Consider the following 23412-nt stretch of genomic DNA (forward strand, 5'->3'; position numbering starts at 1 on the left):
TCCCAGTGCAGCCTTTGGCTGTGGTCGTGGAAGAATCAAGGTTTCAGGAAGACAGCTCTTGAGATGATTTAGCTAAGGAATACTGTGGATTTTAACATGTATGCTTGTATACAGTATACCCATAGAGAAAGGTCAGAGAAAGTGTAACAAAATGTTTCTTAAAAGCTTTTATGGACATTTGGATGGGACAGCTGGCCTGATGAGGTCAAGACCTCACTGTGGGTGGGCACAGCCTTTTATATATGATGAAAAATAAATACCGCACGCTCACGCAGAGAGTCCATCCCAAGACTAGACCAAAACAAATAAAATTCAAAGACTTCTCTGTATGCTTTCTCTCCATTATTGAGAAAAACACCCAAAGCTTTTCAGTTCTTTACCCATAGAAAGTGCTCTACATATTTTTGTGTACATATTCTGTCAATAAACACAAGTTGCAAAGTTGAGATGGCAAAGCTGTCTTCTGCAGGAGCAATGAACACCTGTGTGCTTTGTTCTATCTTGAAACCATCCTATCTTGCAGCCAAGAAAATTTACCAGTCCAAGATAAATCTCTTACCAGTTTGTTTAATGTTGCCATTTACCACAGTCCTGTTTCAGTTGTTGAGGCCAAACTCAAAACACACAGAATCAATAGGCTGGAATAACTCATGTTGATTAAAATGGGAAATCAATTCTGGATTGGGCCTCTGGAGGAAAGCTATCACTGCAAAGAAAGTTGAAACTTCTCTCTTCTTTGTCATTTCTGAAAGACATACTTCATTTTGCACTGTGTTTATTCCTCAGTGTGGTACAATTTCAGGGTTCTTTAAAATGCTGCCATTAAAAGAGGCAAAAAATGGTAACCTTAAAGTGCAATACAACATTGTGATAAATGTGCAAAACCAATTCCAGTGAGGAAATGTACTGCATCAGAATGCATAATGTGAAAGACTTCAGTGAGCTGGGAAATAGTCACCTTCTAGTAAAATAAGGACTGTGGCAAACAGCTGAATTCAGATTAACTTTCAGAAGGATTCACTGCATCTGCACAGAAAGCAAAAGGCTTGTGCCTTCCTCTTCAGAGGCAAAAGCTATGGCAAAAAGAAAATATGTTTTCCAAGAAGGACTGTGTGAATTTGAGGCTTAAGTCTGTGCTCCTGTACCATATCTTCAGGATAACAACTGTGATTTACTTTGTCTAAAATCACACCTCACTGAAAACATGCACCTGATGTCTCCTCTCAGGATTAGGCACAAGACTGAAAGGAATCTTCCTGCAAAGTTGAGTTGAGCGCTGAGCTTTTGGGCGTCATGTCTGATGCATGCTGGGGCTGCCTGTGGCAGCTGAAGGGGTCCAGCCTGCAAATCCAGCCTCCTCAGCGAAGGCCAGAGAATTGATGTGACTTGAAGTCAAAGGCAGTTTACACCTGTAGTCAGCCATGGGCTGCAGGATCTGAAGGACAGCAAACTTGCCTCTGCCGTTCCCCTGATGCAGAGGGGTGGACAGCAGTCCTTTCTCCAGGCACACTGTGAATGCAATGGGGGTTCAGAGCCTTCAGGGCAGTACCAAAGGCTCACGCCAGTCATTACATTGGGTGCAGAACACTAATGTACCTCTGATGATGCTAACACTGTTTCACATCATTGCCTGACAGGACAAATGAGCATCAGCTCTCTGCTGCAATGGCTGGTGGTGCAGGTGAGCTGTGAGCCTCTGGCCTTTTAGCTGCTTCTGATCCCTCTTCTCCTCTGCTTTCCTGATCCTGAGGGTTTTGGCCACAGGAGGATATCAATATGTTGCCATTAATGCCAGGGAAGCTGCTACATACCATACAGGGAATATCTGCTGGTTTATTAGACAGGGTTAGTATTTAAAAAGGACATCAATCTTAATGTCACAGAGCATAACCCAATCTCTCCATGTTGGAAGACCTGGAAGAAATATACTCCTTAAGGCTGATTAGATACTTACTTGATGAAGGGTTTCTAATAGGTACAGTAGCAGCCATTTTTAGGTACCAGAAAAGTTACTACTGAGATCCACTGCAGCAATTTGTCCATTCCCAAACTGAGCAGATACAGTATGCAAAATGAGGTGACAATTTACCATTGACATAGACAGGAAGAGCATTGCTGGACAATGATAACACAAATCACTTTACTCTCACCTGTGTGAGAGTACTCAGCACCTTTGTGCACTCCTCATTGCACAAGTGAACTTCATGGACCGAAGCATCACAAGCACGTGACAACATGGACAGTCCTGGAAAGAGCACCTGTGTGTAACAGGGTACTTCCACTTCTAAATCAGAGGATGAAGAATGAGCCCATAAGCTTTTGCCTTTGCACTTTACCACCCAAGAAGGAGCTTTTCAAGCTTTCCCAGACAGTGCTGGTCAATGCATTTCTGTCTGGAGGCAGTCCCATTGCTATTCCAGTCTCAACAGCCTCCTGAGTGGTGACTGCAAATACTGCAAAACAGTTGCTTTTCTTCTGATGAGAATAAAACAGGGAAAAGACAAATCATGTCCTCCTGCACAAGCAGTCGGAGCAAATCAGTCATGTATTGTTCTTTCTTTGCCAAATGCTGAGATTGAGGGGGTTTTATTTCTTTTCCATTTGTTTCTCCCTTTTTCTGTTCCTCCCTTCTTTGTGTGGGACATGTTCCCCTTAATGGGTATTGTTTTCAGCTATTTCTTGGTTTTTGTTAAGGCAGCCACAGGCCTTCCAAGCTGTGGGCACCAAAAAAATGAGAGCACATCCTTGAGAGACAGCCTAAGAAACCAAATCTAAACAAAACCTAAGCAACACTCAGAAATGAGAGGAGCTGTGTGGGAATGGCTTCAGTTCAGAAAGTTTCTGACTGAAACTGTAGCTCAAAGAAGTATTCATAACAGCAGTTGAAAATTCTGTCAAATCTGCATTTGCCTCAAAATGATATAAATTGGAGATTGTTTGAAGTTAGATTTGGCTTCTCACTACCCAATCTTGGGAATAAATAACCACGTGATAGGGACAACCACCTCGTTTTCCATTCTTTCTTTCCAGTGCTGTAAGAAACAAACCAAGACGGGAGGAGGGAAGAGGGGAAGGAAGTGCCACTGTGAAGACAGCTTTGCTTCCCATCTCCGTAACTCTGACTCCAACCCTCCAGTACAACTCAGTACTGCTCAAGGGATCCTCTTGGAGTCTGAAAGCCTTTTCCTGCACCCTGTGACCTGTACAATTACTGATTTTCAACAGATATTCCAGCAGCCAGTTTTCAAAGGCATTTCGGTAGCTAAAGGCAAAAAAATAATTTACTGGAATTGTCCAAAGTACTAAGCTGACTAAACTCTGATTTCTACTGACCAGACTTTACACTTCCAAGCTGTTCAGGGGCTTTTCAGAAAACCAGGTTGTTGTTGATTTAGCCCCTGAATACCTTTGAGACGCTCCTTTCATATGCCTAGCTGACATCTGAGAATGGAATTTAGATTCCCCAAATGCAGAAATTAAAAAAAAAAAAAACCCTAGGGAGATTATTAGTTATACAGAGATACGCTGCAATTTAGAGAAACAGGCGATAATTGCGCAAGTATGCATACACGACGTATTTTTTCTAAATGCAAACAATACTCCCATGCAATATGTTTTCCATTTAAATGTTTAATTGCCCCCAAAAGCTAATGAGCAAGTCGCTAGCCAGAGGTACTGCACAACTTCAACAGAACTTGTAGCAATTTCAGACCTCGTTGCAGGGTCTTGACTTAGGTTATTTGACACTTTTTTCCCCTGCAGGGGTTTTATACTTCAATCACAGTGATTCCCCCGCAATCTGCAAATAATAGCCTTTAATTATTATGGGCATTGATGGGCTAGAGATAAGACCAAGTGAGGGTTCACCTCATACCAAATCTGTATGCCTCATGACTTAATCCACACACTGGCCTTTGAAGAGCAATAACCCATTCTCTGTGGAATGTCCTGCTCAACCACAGGCTGAGAAATTCATAACAACCCTCAAAACCCCGGGAACTACTGAGCTCAAGGGCTGCCTGTCTCTCCTTGAGCCCCTCAGTCATAGTCCCACAAAGCAGAGGTACCTTTGGCATCCCTGGCAGAGAGAGCAGCTGGAACTGAAAGGTGCTCTTGCTTCTGTCCACCACACCAAAAGAAAACTAGCTTAAGGGAAAGTGAGAAAGGGAGGGCTCTAAAAGATGATCATAAAGATACGTTTCAGCAGTTGGGTTTTCATTTGTGTTAATTAATGATGGAAGCATGTTCCTGGAATTGTCTACCCATGTAATCATATTTTTTAAATGAGTCAAAAACGCTGAGCTCAGGTATTTTATTATACAGAATATATGTCTAAACGAAAATGTGTATATTAATTCAACACCTTCCAGCGACAAAAAAACAGCCTATCATTTTTCACCAAGTGCTGTTGTGGAAAATGAGAAGCCTGATGAGAGGCTGAATTAACAAGTTAATGCTGAAAAAAATTATTTGAAGAATATTACAGAATATTTCAGAATATTACTAACTGTGTTACTTTTATCTCTGACAACATTTTAAATGGCTGTTAGGTTCCATTTGCTGCTGGCCTACCCTATGCCCATAACACACATGCAGCTAAGCCTAAACCCTGTCAAAACCAAACCAAATGTACTTGGACCTTATGACCCTCGGTGGCAATTTTTGTTGGGAAAGGTTTCTCAAGATAGAACAATAATCAAGCTGAGCAGATCACAGAATAAAAAAGGTTTGGGAGATTAGCCACCCAGGAGCAGCTGATAAGCACTCCTGCTTGCAGGGGGAGACGGGGCAGGGGCGGGAGGATGAGTTTCCCACATCCCAGCTGTGTGGATCCACCAGCAGCGGGATGCAGTGGGGAAAGCACCTCTCTCGCGGAATCTGATAGCCACAGTATGAATGATGTAAGAAAGGGAGGGACGGAGCAGGTGAACTGCTGGGCGTGTGGGCTGCCATGCAAGCCAATACACCCTCATTCTTACACAGAAACACATAAATAGGAGGGGCATGCATATATTCAGAGGTGATTACCCTTCTGCTGTTTTGATGGCTGCAGGCACAACGTAACCCATTGCCATCTGGAGCCTCCCTGCGCTGGGCAGATCTGCAAATTTGCAAAGCCAACCACTCTCAAAAGTCACAGTCTCAAAGCACTGACAGCCTTAATTCCTCAGAGACTGCTGCTGGTGAGAGGTGCGAAGATGTTATACACAGCTGAAAACCAACATGGCTCACACTGCAACTGTGATAAATACTACCCTGTCTTAACTGATCCTTATTGTGGACAACTGTATTCCTGATAATTTTCTCCAAAAATTCAACTTTGGGTAAGCTTGTGCTCAGGGCTAACTGCATTTTACACACTCATGTTTCTTAATAACAATGCACTTGCTTGGTGATGAACTCAAGAAAATTAGTAGTAGTGTTTATGAAATAATTTTGGCTACAAAGTTATTTGATTTACTTCTGATTTTCTCATACATTAGTATTTATTAGACTTAAAATTTCTCATTTTATTCTTATTTATACTACCTTGCTTCCTTGGGATCAGTATTTCTCATTTAGCCAAAACTCTCATTGACACAAAGAAATAAATCCAAGACTCAATCCTGCTCCCATGCTTAGGATCATGATAAGGAGGTTTTCACAATGGATTACTTTTTTCCCCATTCAGCTTAAATATAAGTACTACCTATTTAACCTCCATTATGTTGTTTTCCCATTACGCTTTTACATACATGTGCAGGTTTCTGTATATAAAGTCAACATCCGTAGAACTTAGTATGCAGCACAGAGTCTGAAAGGCATAATTTAATCATTACAATATAAACAGTGCTATTTGTCATTTACATATTACTGATTTAGCTACATATTTTGGTGCCAAAATAGTGTATGTACTTCTGATACAGATGTATTGTCAAATGACAAACTGAATGTAGGGATGCCACTGAGATTACACCTACTAAAAAAGCACCATGTTTGGTTGTTTGACATTGACTAATACCCTAATTGCAGAGAATGGTTGCATATGTGTTTAATTCATCTTTCACCAAGTCCTTAAGTGTGCTCTTCACATGAAGCCCATGGTTGGGCTTGATGTTGACAGTGCATATCAGTGCTCTGCTGAAGAACAGTGTGCTTATCTGAAGTTTACCTGACAAATTTACACAAGAAGGTGCACACTCTACCTGAATTTTGACACTGGACACCTTCCTGAGACCGCATGTTTCATGTTGCCTTGCCTCATAATCTGTCTCTGTAGCTGAAATGCATACTTTGCATCTTCATTGCTCAGATCTACTTATAACATCCACTATTTAGCCAAACGTATGTTTCACGTGCTGTATTTCCAGGCGATAAAACACTCATGCTGTTCATAAATTAAAGATCAGAGTCCAAGCTGTTCTTTCTTGCAGTTGCATTTCCAGCATTTAGACTCTCAGAGCAAGTAGTTTACCAAATAATTCAGGTCACAGAAAAACATTCTGTGTGATAAAATGCAAATATTTTGCTGAAAGCATGATTTCTTGCCTTTTTTATTAAGATGTAAATGGACTTCATGGACAGATCAAGACTGCAACACAAGTAACATCTGGGGGCAAAACTGATTCTATAGGTTCACCTCTACACTAAATGTGGAAATATTCCTTTCTTTCCAATTCTGAACTTTTAAGGAGGCAGAAACCCACTCTTCAAGCTGAAGCTTGTGCTTTTGGGAGAATTTCTTCCATCTGGTTGGAAAACAAAAAAAAAAATGCAGGTCTGCTCAGTCTCAGAATGAGCAGCAGGAGTTAAAAAATCTAATTTCTCATGAATTTATTTATTCCCTGTTACATTTTATTTGTTGGGCAAAGGAAATATGTGACCACATTATCGGGAAAAATATCTGAGACTCAATATGCTATGGTCTGGGAGACAAATCTCTTGCCAGTTAACAAAAGTCAAATGCAACTAATGAAATACACTACCAATGTATATGGCTGACATTTCTGACATATGAATGACTTGATGAACAATTGCAAAGACACACATTTTAAATGGTGACTGCAATCAGGGATTAAAACATGCACTCAAACTACAAAAGTATTTAGTCAAGATAATAAACTATACCTTCATACATCTTTATATCTTTATTCAGCCAATATGTCTCATTCATTTACCTAGCCAATAAAATATCTCCAGAGTAAAGCACGCAATGGGATCAGGACAAGCAGTAAATATAGTATGTATATCCCTCCTTGTAATCTCAACCTCATTCATGTTTGGCTTTCAGCACTTAAAGCTTTTTGGTTTTCAGCATCTGAAGATCTTGAAGTGAGTGCCCTGTTAAGTCTCCCAACCTCTGAATCCTGGCTACCAATGAATGTCAAGACTGGCAAGTTCAGCTTGGACAGTGAAGTTTTTCCTCCCAGTCTGAATCTCACTAAGTTTTGCTCCTCTGCATTCTGGCTGTTGAGGTCATGGTGTCTTTTACAGGAAAATGAGCTGCTTATAAGTTTTCAGCTCTGCGAACTTCAGGAGTTGATGGAAAATCAGGCCAGGCTCGGCTGTGGGACTCCTGGGGCAAGGATGCCTGAGAAATACAAACTGGGTGACCACATCCCCTCCTTCTTGTGAACCTACCCTGGACACAGATACAGACAACTACTTCTTTTTTCATATCAAATGGCCCATTGCTAGTGACCCAAGGGTTGAGGAGAAGGTCGTCAGCCTATTCCAAAATGAAGAGAAATCAGTCCACCTTGTGGGGTGAGTGGTCAGAGCCACGGAAACAATGGGGTATTGAACTACAAGTAGCTGCACCCTTCCACAAATGGCCTGGGAGAGGAAATGTAATTCAGCGGGTCCCGGTATCCAGCTGCTCCCCTCTGCTCTCTGCGGCAGCCGTGCCAGGGCTGTCTCCCCAGGCTGGCAGAGCAGGGCCAGCTTTGCACCCTCACATGCTGCTGCATGCTCAAATGCTCCCAAATAATGAAACTGAATTTAAAAAGAATCACAATGTAATAAACACAAGAAAAACAGATATTTTTTTTTCTGTTTCCTCAGCCTTCTGTCGTTTGGCTCACATTCTCAAGCTTTTCTTCACATTTTTTTCATTCTCAAATGAAATCCCACATCATCACCAAACTCCAAGACCTATGGCTTTAAAGAGAAAAGTCCAGTACTGTGGGAGTCATGATAAAGTGATAAGAATAACACTCCTGTTTCTCTTCTCCTTTAAAAGTCATTCAAGACGGTGGTGGAGTGAAGCAGAGTATTTCTGCAACTTTCCTGCCTAACAGGGGCAACCAAAGTCTGGCTATGTACATGTTAAAAAGAAATCTATAGTTAAAGAACAAGGCAAGTCAGAAAAAGACTGAGATCATGTTTAACTAAATGGTGTAACAATCCCTAAAATATAAATAAAAATCCCTAAGCATAAATTGAAAAGCTCAGTGTTCAAAATGGCACAGAAGAGGGATGCTCTCAAAACTTCTGCCTTTAAAATTAGCATCGCACATGCAATTAGCAATTTTACTGTGGAACTGGAGCTACAGACTGTAAATTCATTTTTTCAGATCAGCAAAATGAATCAAAATTAATTTACAAAAATTATTTCCCATTTGAAAGCCGCAATCCACACCACATCATCTGAAACGCAATGGCTATATGCATGGCCAGCCACTGAAAACATCTTGCCACTAGACCACCCACTGACTAATCAACAAGCCTGCCCAATATGCTACTTTCCGTCACTGATAATATCTTTAGGGTTGAAATCAAGTGAGTTGCAAGTACAGATTAGCTGGGAAGTGCAAACTAATGTCAGTGCAGCTGCTATTTATCCACCCTAGGGGGCCTGAGACCTGGAGCTTGCAAACCTCTCCATGAAACGGCAAAACTCTAGCGTTCCTTTCAGTTGGCCCCAAACAGCCACAGTGACTCTGTGGGGTGGGGGTGGGGGTTAATGGGGTGAGATTCAGAGTACAATTTGATTCCCAAAATCTCAAAACCACCTGCATGCAGTTTCTTACCAAAGTTTTGCCCTGAGAGCCTCAACCTGGGCACTTCCACTGATGTTTTATGCATGTCCTCTCCTCAGGTTTTGCTTTTCACATTACTACCAACACAGCAATGTTATTTACTGACTGCATTTCCACCATTAATCACAGAAATATAATAGTAATGGGCTGATAGATTCCAAGCGCTGGGCTGCAAACTAAGTGATGAATGAAGAAAGTTCATAGCTGTTCATGGGGAAAACGGCTTTGTTTCTTCCATCCTGTTTCAACAGGTCTGGTAGGCTCGGTTGGCAACTTCAGCAACAACAATTTCTGTGCAGAGATGTAGAAGACTAATTTTTGAAATATCATGGTATTAATGAAAATACCAAATAGCTTAGGGGCTGTGACAGCTTATAAGATTAGTGAAGCTAACCATCTAGCAATAGTTAGCATCTATGCCTACAAGATACTACATTGCCCAGTTGATTTCAGGGGACAAAAATCTTTGCAAAGTTTGCCATCCATGCAAGGTTTCTACACCTGGTGATGTTACTTCACTACAGAGTTATGGCCCAATTTTCAACAGCAACAACTGAACACTGCTGGTAATTGCCAGGCAAGAGGTTTGCAGGCTGATGCTAATACAGCACAACCTGGTTTATCATGACTTAAGGGCAAAGAGCATTTCACCATGTCCAGGCTGCGGACTCTCTCTCACACACCTGAAATCAGAGTTGTCACTGTTAGCCAAGTACTGCCAAAGAGGAAATACCTTTTGATTTCACACAAAAAATAACCAAGAAGTCTGGTATGTGTCTGAAACATGTCTGTGCACCACAGACTGTAAACTTTCAAGGCGGAAATATTCAAGATATTGGAGTGGCAGATGAGCCCACCGGCCAGCAAGGGTACACAACAGGGAAAGGAAAAGCCAGGAGTGCTGGGATAGGGTGTCAGACAGTCGAGTGCTGAAGAAGCATCAGTGAGTTTGCTGGCGAGGAAAATGGGTAGTTAAGATGATGAGCAGCTGGAGTGGCAAATATCGTCCAATCCCAGTTGGAAGATGAAGAGTAATTTTCTACTGTTATGACAATTAAAGGTACAGATGAGCATTTGTGCTCATCAGCATTTGTGAAACCTGGGACAGAAATTCAGTCCTTCTGAGTGATGACCGAAACCTGACCCTTCAAGTCGACGGATCTTTCGTCTTCATCAGTTTGCTTTTCCCACCTTGAAAGCTGTCTCTCAAGAGGAGGAAAGGGCTATAACTTTTAGCCTGAGACTGACTCTTTAGAAGCCATCACTCTTTGGGATTTAATTATTCAGTAGCCAAAGCACCAGTTTACTGATACAGTGATGGAATTTCAAACTAAATTGATAGCAATCAACTTTTTAATTTTCTTTTAAACACATACACTTCTAATACTTTGCAATGGAGCTTGATACACTGTATTCAGAAATGGTTATCTGTAGAGAAGTCACAATATGGCTTAAGTAGATAACAAAAAAGAAACTCCACTTGCTACTTAGCAGATGTACTCCTTCAACTTCTGTGAAAACTGCAATACGATCTGCGTACAGTTTCACCTAGCTCGAAGTCTCACTTCCCTCTGCAGACCAACATACACTAAATATGTAAGAATCTTTTCCAGCATGACTGTCAGTGACTGCTGTGTTTAATGCTAGCAGACAATGGAACTTAGATCAGATAGGAAGTAAACATAAATGTTAATTATCTTGCTGGAGATGAGAAACCAGATGACATCTGGAGCTGGCATTATTGTAAACAGGAAAAAGGTATGAGAACTACTTAGCTTAGAGGTTTATAATACCAGATATACACGTCAGGAGGAGGTTGGCAGGTTAAGAAAGGACATGTGCAGCTCTGTAATAACAAGTGAGAGAGACGGAAAGAGAGCATACATGAAATTATTTCTGGGAAGACCATTTTTGTCTGAGACTATTTTAATTATGCTCTTTATTGGACGGATGCTCAGTGTAGTAGGAGAAATCTGCCTTGGTTTATACACTGCCACAGTTTACCTGATTCTCTTTGCTAAAGCAATAAAACCACAAAGACTGAGACCACCATGGTGATGTGGCAAAATGCAGAGCATCAGCCCCACAAACCTCCCCAGAGCACCACAGCAAAGTCTTGAGCTGCATCCTGCAAGCATTTATGCATAAACTGAACTTCATGTACTGTGATTAATTTCCCTGACACCATGTGGGTTTCATTGCAGCACAAAAAACCAAACAGAGACTTACGTATTTTTAGGATCAGGACCTACTTAGCACTAGTCAGCCGTGATTTAATGCGTCTGTACTTAATGTGCAGCTTACTAAATGTGAGAGAATTCTGTGTTTTGGTACAGTTTGGGTTTTTCCCCAGAACAGCATGTATGTTGTTTCAACATTAACGCTGTAAGTTAAATACTCTGTAGTCACTGATGTTTATTCAAACAATTATAATGTCGTCTAATGCAGCTGGGAACGGAGGTACAGTAGCCTCATATTTAAAAGCATGGCCTTTTATATAACATTAGAGAGCTCTAGTGGGCATGTTGCCCATTTCTGATTCCCTAGCGGCTTCTATTCTTCACAGAAATTAATGTTCTAATCAGAATGCATCTGTATAACATTTTCCTTGTGCTGATCAAGTATCAGCAATTCAGTGTTACGCATCCCACTGCATATGCTAGGCCAGTTTATTCAAATGGGACATTTCTAACCACAAAACAGTGCCACACAAAAAAGCTATGGTAAGAGCGAATATCAGGGATGTACAATAAAAAGGCAGAAAAAGACCTTCTGTTGTGATGCAGGAATATCCTTCTGTGGATTGTGCTTAGTGCAGCAATCTAGATGTAGACGAGCATTAATAGTCACAAGATGCGTAGGTAGTCCAGCATCAGTCTTTGCAACCTTAGAAGTCATGCATACACGTCTGCACGCATGCCCTCGTGCACAGGTCAAGAAAGATTCCTATTACGGCATTTAAGCTTTGCGAAGTTGGAGGCAAAGGTTTCTGGCCTTGGCAGTAAGCCCCTAGACTACTGTTTGTGCTATGAAGTGATATCATTCGGGGCAGGATACAGATAGGATGCAGTGTCCCTTAGTTGCAAGCCCAATGCTCACCAGCTATACTGGAATACTAGACTTCCCTGAGAAACAGTTTAGACTTCCAGTAACACTTCAGAAATGTATGTACATTCACACACAAAAGAAGAGGAAAAAAGAGGCAGGAACAACTTTCTCTGAAACACCTAAAGACCTTAAGATGCTGGTTAAAAATGGTAAGCACTGCAGTTACTATTAATCACAATATCCTTTAGGTATTTTTCGGTTATCTGCTGCAATGCTAATTACTGGTTTTCAAAACTCAACATTTCACATGTCCAATTCTAAAACTGTTACTAGGCTGGAAGAGTAGCAGCTGAGGTTAGGGATACTCTTTTTTAACTATTCATAGTTAATTATGTTTAACTCTTCATATTTTTTCACATTTCACCTGCTTGTAACTGAACATGGAAGAATTTGTATGTGACATTTATTGTCCATCATGCAACCTTCTGCTCTACTTTTAAATATTCAACACCTTTTCCAGCTGTAAAGGTTGAATTATACAATGAAATTAAAAGAATTGAAGTTTAACCCTTATCATTCTTATAACTTTACAAATACTCAGATTTCAAAGTTAGGTTATGTTCATTGCCAATACGATCAATTTAAAAGCAGCGCGTATGTAACAATACTGACTTCTGCTTCTGACCCAGGATTTGTTTTCTCCCAAGAACACATTCAGTGCACAGGACCGGCCAAAGACCACTGAAATCAATGGAAAGGCTACCGGTGACTTTGATGGAATATGGATTGGGCTTTGAGCGTCACACTGTTGACTTCCTTGACTCATCACAAGGGCTGAATTTGGCTTTGACAGACGTAAAGCGGTTCATCCCATGTACCTTTAACAAATTGCATACATTTTAATCCCACCCTTCCATTCCCAGGAATTTAGAGCATTTTGTTCTGCTAGCTCTGTTAGGAGCCCCAGCACTTGCACAGGTAAAATGAATGACTGAAACACACAGTTGTTTGTACTTACAGGTGTCTGGCTTGAGCTGACTGTTGGTAATTCCAAAATACTGGGGATTTTCGATGACGGGAATCTTTGTCATCCCAATGATGACTGCATCAGGACCCCCCTCAGAAGAAGATGGAGTGTTACTGCCATTTGAGATGTGGTGGAGGGGACTGGCTGAATCATCGTCATTGCTGATAACTGAAGAAGGACCTAGAGTTAGAAACAAAAGATTTTCCTGTAACTCAGCACATGGTTCCCTTCCCTCAGACGATTCCTTTTTTTTTTTTTTTTTTGGACCAGTTTGCCCTCCATCCCCATAATCAACAGCTCTCTTTGTGTGCCGTGTTGACCTTACCTCAGGAATTTTATATGTCTGGGTGCAGGTGAAGAACAGTGGGTTTTTTCCATTACGAGTTGGAATGTGAAGCAAATTTTTGTACGGGTAGATCGCCTAGACTAAATACGTCAGGGTCCACCATATTCTGTCACTGGGAAAGACCTCCAAATTTGTTGAACTCCTTCTGTCATTCTCAGAAATAAGCTATGAAATACACACATTAACTTTTTTACCTTATGCCCAACTTAGAATAATTGCCACACATTCAGGGAGTGCCTGCCCTCCCTTTGTGGTGGCATTATAACAAGACAAAAGACAGAGGAAATGAGCTCATCCTGATGTGGGAAGCTGGTAATTTCTGAAAGACAACACAGTTGAGAGCCAAAATCCAGGGGACAATTTGAACAGTCACAGACGGGGTGGAGCAGACATTGAGAAGAGTAGTGGGAAAGACATGTCCCACCCCACTGCAAAATCTGAGGTCACTGCAGAGGGGCTCATCCAGCCCAGGAGAACATCCCACTGGCTCCCCCATCCATACCTGAGTCTGGTCACCTTCCAGAAAGAGGTTTATTTTTATCAGTAATTCAGTGACATTTTCTGTTTTGTTTTCACTCTGTGCTTTATATTTTTAATGAAAAGTGCCACGGAGATAAAACCTTGTAAATGGGTAAAAAAAATCCTGCTTAGCACAGTGTCCCAATTCTGTGAGCTACACGGGCCTTTGATCTAACAGCAAGATCAGCGCAGGTAACATTTGAACTCTTGCCATCTAACCCTGTCATTTAAATTCCACATTATGTCTTCCAGTTTACATCCAGTATTCAAAGAAAACCAGAATCACCATTTAGCAGCAACATTTTGCCTGATCTCCCCACTGAAGAGCCAGCAGAGATCACATATGTCACATTTCACTTCATTCTCCATTCATGTTCTTCATTCTCCATTCATGTTAACCAGTGTTTTTGGGGTGGCATTCGTATCTTCTAATTCTAACAATCAAAAGACGATGCTAGAAACAGATGGAAAAAGTTGCCCTCTGGAAGTGCCTATCCTGGAACGGCATCCTCAGATGACACCTGCATTTAGTCTGCAGGCAGCAGTGACAGGTGGGGTGAATGTCCCCCCCAAAGAAGGGGGCAGCAGAGACAACCTTGAGGATGACGAAAAGCTGTGTTTACTCCAAGTCACCAGTCGCAAAATGCTGGAGCCCCAGACTGAGTTTTAGCTTGGACAGAAAGAACGGTGCAGAGGCAAGACAGAGCTGAGTAACCCACCACATAGATGGCATCTGTGTCTGCAGGAGAGACGGGGGATGCAGAGAGAGAGAGGGGGGATAGGGACCAGCAGCAGGTCCTGTAGACACATCACTGAGGGCGTGAGGGAAGATGGGCGGGATCCAGCATAGCACACACACAATTAAGGAACAAGATGAGAACTAGGACAGTCCCAGACACGGCAGCCAAGAAATGGCAGCTTTAAAGAAAAGAAACTCCTACTCTTTTGTGGCTCACTCTATCGTTAACAAAAACACTTTATCATTACATGGCATGGCTCACAGGAATAAAACTTAAATAATCTGGCATGTGGCTATTCAACCCTACCTTCAGAGACTCAAGTGTACTCCCACCCCTTTCCTGCTTTCCTTTCTCCCCAGTTGGTTTAATGGTGCATGAGGGAAATGTTCTCATAGTTCGAAAAAGTACTCCCCCCCTAGCCTGAAACATTAGAGGTAATTTTTCAAATACCTTGCACTTCACTGGAAAGTCACTGTTGACAAATGTTAAGTGAAGCCTAGATCTCTGCAATTTATCAAGTGAAATACTAATACCAAGGCTGGTTTTGTCATTACTGATCACCCAGATCCTCAAAAGATTGATTCTACTAGGAAAGCTGCCAGGATTAAGAGTTTTGGTGAAGATTTCTCTAATGAAGTGCAGAGCCTAACAAACTGTGGGAAAGGGTACCTCAGATGGCACACAAGATACTTACGTGAAGTCACAACACATTTTTCAGGTGCTTGAGAGTTGTGTGCTGTTGCATTAGAGTGCAAACCCGTTTAAAACTGCACTGAATTGTTTCTAGACATCATTCTTACGTCTCTAAACTTTCTGAATGTCAAGCTAATGGCTCCAAAAAGCAGGCTGACAAATACACATTTTCTTGGGAAAATAAAGTCCTTTTATACTAGTATAGCTTTACTATGAGGGTCAAATCCCTTCTCTTACAGCAAATGGGCAAATTCTCTTGGTTCTGTAATTTAATAGAGACATGTCTCTAAGTCTTTTTCAGCCCTGCTGTTCTCTGCTGCACAGGAGGAGGCTCTTTTGTCATTGTTTGCTTCCACCACACATGCGGTGATGGCAAGGAAAAGTGACCATTACACATTTCTAGATGTTAAAGTGGGATAATGAATAGAAACTCATTCTGTTCATCAAATAATTTCTGCGCTACTCGAAGACCCAATATGGTACGGTGAACTGTTTTTTCAATCAGTATAAAACTCAAAGTGCTGCAGGTGAAAAGTAGACAAGTGTTTTGTAAATCTATTTACTCAGTTAGGCTAACTGGTAAAAACTAGTCTTCTGTGTGGTATGAAGCAGGCTCCAAGTATATTCAACTGTCTGACGCAGGTGAGGAAGACCTGGAAAATCAAGTGCTTTCCGAAGCAATTCCTGTCAGTGTGAACCAGTTTAAGAAAAATTCAACTCTGAGAACTTTGTGCTGTGTCACTCAGTGATCCCTCTTACTTATTAGCAAGTAATCAGCTCATGCAACGGTCTTTGGAAGGAGTTGTTTAGGTTCAAAAATCATATTTCCTGTATATTTCTTCTCTAATTAAGACAATGAGAACTCAGCAGATGGAAATTTTTGTTATCAGAGGCAGTTGAGTTCACATCCTTTCAAACTTCCGCTTTGCCGGGACCTTTTCATCAACATGAGCGAACTGGTACATACTGTTTCCATGCTTGCTTATTTGCCAGACTATCCACTTACCATGAAGTTACATTTCATTTTCTAAATGCACTAAGCCACATTACAATTACAGGCCAGCACTGCAGCTGGCTATGACTGATATTCTAGTAATGCAAAACCATTTTCCGGGATGCAAGATGAGGCCATCACCTGTGCTGACAAGAAGCTAGAGTTGCCCTTTTCTGAATATGCACTGAGCTCAAATTGAAGGGTAATTTCTTAAAGTGCCTTAAAGTGTGGTTTCATCCAGATAAAATGGGGTCACTGAATTATTTGTCAAAGCAGAATGAGTATGATAATTACCCTCAGTCACCTATTACTGATTCTGGTTTTTATAAAATCTGTTGTTGGTTTCACACTTGAAATTTGAAAATTTTAGACAAAACGTCACTGGTGGGAGCGAAACTCATGGGTTGTCAATAGCCATTAGCTATTGCCAATAGCTGACTCACAGTCAGGTTGAGCTTTTAAGAAAACTCCAGAGGCCTTCTCCACTTTCAAATGAGCTGCCCAACATCTTCACTTGATTTCATTTTTAGATCATATTTCTTATCTTAAGAAGATAGAAGCTGGAGCCAGATGAGAAATGGTAGCCTGCCTTGGAGAAGAAACACAGAAGGTATACACTGCAGGGCTGAATTTCTCCTCTCTTTGATGTTGAGCTAAAAACCTGTTCATTCTGCATCACCTAGGCCCAAGAAAAAACCCTTTTGTGTATGAAAAACAGCATCTCTCTGAAAAAGTGGTGACATGTAAGAAAACCAATTACATTTGAAACTGACAAGCTATAATAAATACCTTCCACACCTAGTCTGTGAATGATCTTTGGCACATGCTATGGGGACAGGCAGAAACAGCAAACTTCCCTTACTGCACATGCCACAGAAAAGTGGAGACAACCAAATACTGCTGGGGTGGGGCCATGGTATACCTTCACTAGTGCCAGCACCCCTCCCAAACTATAACCAACTTCTGTGCTACCTCTTGAACAGTGCGTCTCTGCGCTGTCCTTGACTTTGGTGGTGCCAGCAAATGTGAGTTTCCTTAGGCTTAGAAATAAAATGTAATAAAGCTAACTATTTTCAAGGTGTACTGCTATTTCTGGCCAGGCGAAAGAGTTTCATGATTATAAAACACAGCCTTTCCTGCTGCTCCTGTCACCATCAGAGTTAATGCAGTTTTAACATGCATGCTATGAAGACTTATCTACAGTGCTATTTGTTGGGGCTATGTTTTACTTTGCATTATTTAGGACTTCTGCCAATACTTAGGTAGTTCGCTGTGGCAACACTTCTGACTACCAAGTGCCACTGGAATAATCCACATGACCTTCCTGTGTATCAACGTACAGAAAGATTCCCAAAGTGAATAACAGCATGACTCAGGTAAGTAGGCTCAGGCAAAAAATAAAAAGGAGAGGCTCTCAAACACAGAATCAGAAAGAACATACAGGTTTGGTTTGCACCTGGCGTGGCTTTGCAAGCACATATACTCAAACTTTAGTTTAGATGGTCACAAATGAGCACTGTGTCCATCTACTTCTCCCTCCACCTACTGTGCCAAAGATCATAGAATCATAAAATCGTTAAGGTTGGAAAAGACCCTTAAGATCATCGAGTCCAACTGTTAACCTAGCACTGCCAAGTCCATCCCCATACCATGTCCTTGAGCACCATGTCTATCTGTCCTTTAAATACCTCCAGGGATGGAGACTCAACCACTTCCCTGGGCAGCCTGTTCCAGTGCCTGACTACCCTTTCAGTGAGGAAGTTTTCCCTAATATCCAACCTAAACTTCCCCTGGCGGAGCTTGAGGCCATTTCCTCTTGTCCTATCACTTGTTACTTCGGAGAAGAGATCGACCCCCACCTCACTACAACCTCCTTTCAGGGAGTTGTAGAGAGCAATAAGGTCTCCCCTCAGCCTCCTCTTCTCCAGACTAAACAACCCCAGATATAAGCAACCTACTCTGCATGTTTCCTCTCTAAGCTCTAACAAGATCTCTTGGAGGCTACGATATTCTGCATACTCCTTGCAACAGACTTCTGGGCATCACACATCACTCCAATTATCCCTGAAGTCACTACTAATGGCTCAGGCACACTGGGAAACAATAGGAGTAATAATTACCAAAAAAACAGCCGATTTTAGCTTTGTTGTTAGAGCTATGTAGTTACAAGGATGCATCTGCTTAGTCAAGTGTTACAAGGCAGGTCAGGTAAAGAAGATTGTTTATAGAGATGATTTTGTGCAGTGATGCCTTAATAACCACGGCTCCTTCCATGAAAAATTACATTGACTGCTAGGAAGATTTCTCAAATGACCTTGTGCTAGCATTGGCTCTTCTTACTTCCTCTGGGAACAGGGACCAGTCTGTGCTGGGACATGGTAATAGCACAACATCAAGTCAAAAGCAGGACAGTGAGTGCATGTCACATCAGTCAGCATCACCTCTGATGAATTTTGAGGCCACACTGAACCTTCTCTCTTTATTGTTTTGGGAACGGTGTATTTTTTCCCTAGTTAAATATCTTGCTCCGAAAAAGCAATTACACAAGATTCCTTTTCCCATGAGATTCCCATATTTTCTGCAGATTCTAAGTTCTTCTTTTCTGCATGATTAAAAGGTAAGTTTTATGCTTCAGCAAGAACAGATACTCAATTTTTCTTGTTATCAAGCTAGGATAACTTTCTTACCAGAACAGGCATCTTTTTAGCTTAACTCTTGAATCACTATCTTATCTTTCACTTCCTCTAGAAGACAAGTCATCAATCACGGCTTGGCACACTTTTTTTCTGACTAAGGTACTATAAGCTTTACTTTGAATATTCCTTTGCATTCCTAAATTCAACAACTGTATGCAACTGTGATATCGAATCATGTTTATGCAATTCTATTAGACTGGATAAGAGAGCCCAGCATAATAGAAAGTAATGCAATTATAGAAACATTATTTTATATTATTGGTCTCTTAAAATGCTGCATGCTGAATACAGGGAATTGAATTAAAAGAACATAAATAGAAAAAAAAATCAAAGCCAGCTGAATAATCTTTGCAAAGAGAAACCAGTTTAATCTCACTTTGCTTGGTGGAGCTGTTCAAAGTAACGTCAGATTCTTCTTCAAATCTAGAGTGGGCTTATTAAAATGATGGTCTTTGTTTTGCAGCTGCTCATGCTTTTAATGAGGGAAAGCTCAAGGCAAGGTGCCCCTACGCTTTCTTAGCAGTTCAGCTGTGTGGAGCAATAGCATTTCTTGCCTCTCCCCACCTTCCAACCGACCCTTCTTGTCTCATATCCCCATCCCTGCCAGCTCCTCAGAAAACAGCTGTTAGTCTTAGCCTCAGTGAAGTCATCTCAATAGCCACTGTCACACTCAGTTGCGAAATGAGTATTATGGGGTTAATCCTCCTTTGTTTGTGGTGGAGAAAGCACAAGAATAACATCACCCCAGGCAACATTATACCCAAGTCCATCCTGCTGAAGCACACTGCTCTTCACAGCTCAAACAGTGCATGTCCTTCTGTCCCAGTGCAGCACATTGAGCCAAAAACCACACTGTAGACATTAAGTCTCTGACTCAGAAAACTGAGACTTGCCAGGCTTGGGTGTTTAGAAGATAAATAATTTCACATCTTCTGACAGGTATCATTAATCTGTTTAACTGATTTGCACCTACCAGTGCTTGTTTAAGCTTGTACTCTGTTGCTTCTTGATATATGAGATGAGAAAAACTTTCTGACACTGCCCAAGAAGTTCGGTTCCCATCCAAGAGCATGCTCCCAGGAAGTCAGGGTAACCAGAACAGAGAGCTGGAAAACGTCCCCACACCCAGCAGACAAATATCTCTGTTGCCTGTCAGCATGCACTTCTAAGAATCTCTGAGTAACAGAAGGAGGGGGAGTCCTTGGAGGTCTCTTGCAGGAGTAAGTGGCTGAAAATAAATGTTTAAACTCAAGAAGCAGCCCTTAGGAGTCTGTTCACTTACAACCATTGCAAAACAAAGTGGAGACATTTGTTTGAAAATCATGATGAAGCCCCACCACTTTGACATAACATTTCATTTGGGTGATGAAGAATTCAAGGTGGTTTGCTGTTGTTTTCATGTGAAAAATGGATGTTTTGCCTTTCCTCATTTGTTGCAGCTTCACAAGAAGACTAAATTGCATTGTTATCACTGTATCGCTTTCATACAGAGCAAATAAGTTACAGTGCTGGATTATTTTCTTTCCTATGTAGAATAATTTAAGTAATGCATACCTTTGAGTCTAATGAAATAATAGGTATGTTATTCAGCTTCACAGTACCAAATTTTCAGTGTTGCTAGGTGTCAAAAGGTCAGTCACACTGACTTAAATGCCCTTCCCCTAAAATGCATGTTCCTCTTGCTGGAAAACTTATTTCAAATGTCTAACTCCTCTGGAGAGCAACAAACATGCAATCTGGGTAATTTCCATTGAAATGACTGCACACAGATTTTAGCCACTCAAGTATTTCATCAGGCCTTTTTGTTGTGGCTTTGAATCTAAGAGCCACAGCTGCATATTTGCTTGCTTCGGTTTTATTCTGGAGCGTGACTGTGAAAGAATCCCAGTCAGTTCCTTTCAGCTGCCTTTCTTCTTACAACCTCGTCTATACTCCCCCCTGTGTGCACGCATTCACACATCCCTTTACACACAAGCCTAGAGCATTCCAGAGGTCATAGTTTCTGCAAGGGAGGTTTCCAAACAGGGAGGACTCCCTACGTAACCTAGGGGACCCCTTCATAATGCAAGTCACTCCCTGAAAGCAATGCTACCTACAGGACGCAGGGACAAAAAACAGGTGTCTAGAACTGGCAAGGCAGTTCACCCAAGAAACCTCCTTCGCAGCACTGCAAAACCTTGTAGGAAAAAGGATGAGGTCTCTAATACATACTGGTTTTACTAGTACTGTCTGTGCAGGATGAAAGGTGCGTGACCTCCCCCTGTCCTGGCCTCACTCTAGGGCCAGATCTCCCCAGGGATGCCATCGGTGAAGCCTCAGCCTGCAGCACAAAGGTTGCAGATTTCTTTCTCCTGTCAGCCAGAATGGGAGGCATTTGTATAACAGATCTCATGACCACAATCTGGTACACATCTTCAAACTCTGAAGCACCATAACCAGTAAATCCCCACAGTTCATCCTTGGCGAGGCACATGCTACTGTTATTCCGAATTTGGAGGCAACAGGAGGAGCTCTGCAGAGCTCGCTGATTTGCCCAGCACTGCGAGTGGGATCTTTGTCAAAGTCATGACCAGGACCTGGGAGGGACTGCCAGCCCTGGCTGTCTAACCACAGAGCCCTTCAGGACTTATAGCCTTCCTTCAGCTGTAGCGTAAACAGTGCCTACACAGCTGCCCACTGCTTCATGGACATGTTTGCAGTATCTGCAGCTTAGATGATGTGCCCTATCATAAAGAATGAGGAATTTATGGCCTCTCATTATTGGTGGTCAAATGAAACACAGACCTGAGACAAAGATCTAGCAGGGATGTAGTGCATTAATCAATACGAATATGTGAGCCAGAGAAGTAAGGATACAAGGCAGCATAAAATGTGAAAGAAGGAAAGAAAAAATGATTTATCTTTTTTAATATAGATCACCAAGACCATTCATTATAGCCACCTGCAGGTTTGGATATCTCAGAAACGTGGGTAAAATTACAATCCTTCAAATATACTACAGTGAAAAATCACTGCAATAAGAAAAAAGATCAGCTGGAATGCGCTTGTTGGCATCAAGCAAAAAAGAATAATTCACCCAAAATTAAATCCTTGTTGCCTCTCATTTCATTTAAAAAATATTTAATTAACAATTGCTTCCCTCCACACTTCTCATAAATAATCTAAGTGTTAGCATTCCCATTCCTAGGGCTGGGAATGAGGTTCTCTGTCATCTAGAAGATAAATACAATGTGTACAGAAGCAACACAAGTTTCCCCATGCTGCTTTGGCAGTCAGCCTTTATCTGAAAGAAGAGCAAAGCTATTTGGAGTAGTCAACCTGAATAATTTTCCAAATTCTGTTTAGTTAGACATGGTTAAATGATATGGCAGATATGCTAGATTGCGGAGAAATGCTCCCTGATGTTAAACTTCTATTTATTGCTTTTGTGCTTTTTTTTTAAAAAAGGCATTACTAATGAAAATACTTCCCTTCCTAAACCCTTCCCAATTACTTCTTGGGAGTACAGAGATACTATCTATAGGCCTCTCCCAGCCAAGCAAATCAGCAGAAAACATGATATGGAAAAATCTAGAAATACTCAGAGACCTGAGGAAAAACTGAAGAATTGGGATTTCTTTTATCCTAAACAGACGTCTGAGGAGGTACATAAGGATAGCCTTTCAATGGAAGGGAAAAATCTTTATTTCATGCCTATGCTGGATAGGAATGACAAGTTGCATGACAAAAGCACATCAAAAAAGATGGCACTCAGGCACTCGAACTGCTCATACACGACTCAGAAATCTCTACTGCTGGGGATCTTGAAGCCACATCAGAAAAATATCTATGGGAAAAGATAAAGGTATAGTTGATACAGGCTTAGGACATGGAAGAATCTCCCAGGTCCCCTTTCAGCCCTAATCTTCCATAATGACAAAAAGACTTCGACTTATGGAAAACACTTTGGGTTCTTCAAATGTTGATTTATGTCTATTCAGAACTGAATGAGGCCTGTATCTCAACAAATACATAGCATGTATCAATAAAATACATACATTTCAATGCATTAGCAGGTTACTTTTCCAGGCTGCAGAATCAAGATAGGTTTAGTCAGGTGAGCAGCACACCGGTGATGTATGAATCCACAGTCTACAGTTCTACTAGAACACACATTATTTCATTGCATTCTTTACATACAATTTATTTCAGTGGGTTTTCCCCCCCTAATGGTTTCTGAGCAGTCTTCATTAGTGGAAGTGTTAACTACATGACACTATAACACAAAGTCTTGTATCATTTCTCACTTTTTGTGAGTGGAAGATTCTTACCGGCCCCCCAAACTGCATG

At 41.4% G+C, this 23412-nt stretch overlaps 1 protein-coding gene across 2 annotated transcripts in view; it reads right to left on the reverse strand.

The window, feature by feature from the left end:
* The window catches only part of NTRK2 (neurotrophic receptor tyrosine kinase 2), a 207988-nt gene that overhangs the window by 72599 nt on the left and 111977 nt on the right, over positions 1-23412 (reverse strand). For both annotated transcript variants that reach the window (XM_087741303.1, XM_087741304.1), the window contains one exon: positions 13087-13275. In XM_087741303.1, coding sequence (XP_087597429.1) covers positions 13087-13275 — 189 coding nt within the window. The remainder of the gene's footprint in view (positions 1-13086; positions 13276-23412) is intronic.

Source organism: Nipponia nippon, unplaced genomic scaffold (assembly GCF_047370975.1).
Source record: "Nipponia nippon isolate SJK-2023a ecotype South Korea unplaced genomic scaffold, ASM4737097v1 scaffold_8, whole genome shotgun sequence".
NCBI lineage: Eukaryota > Metazoa > Chordata > Aves > Pelecaniformes > Threskiornithidae > Nipponia > Nipponia nippon.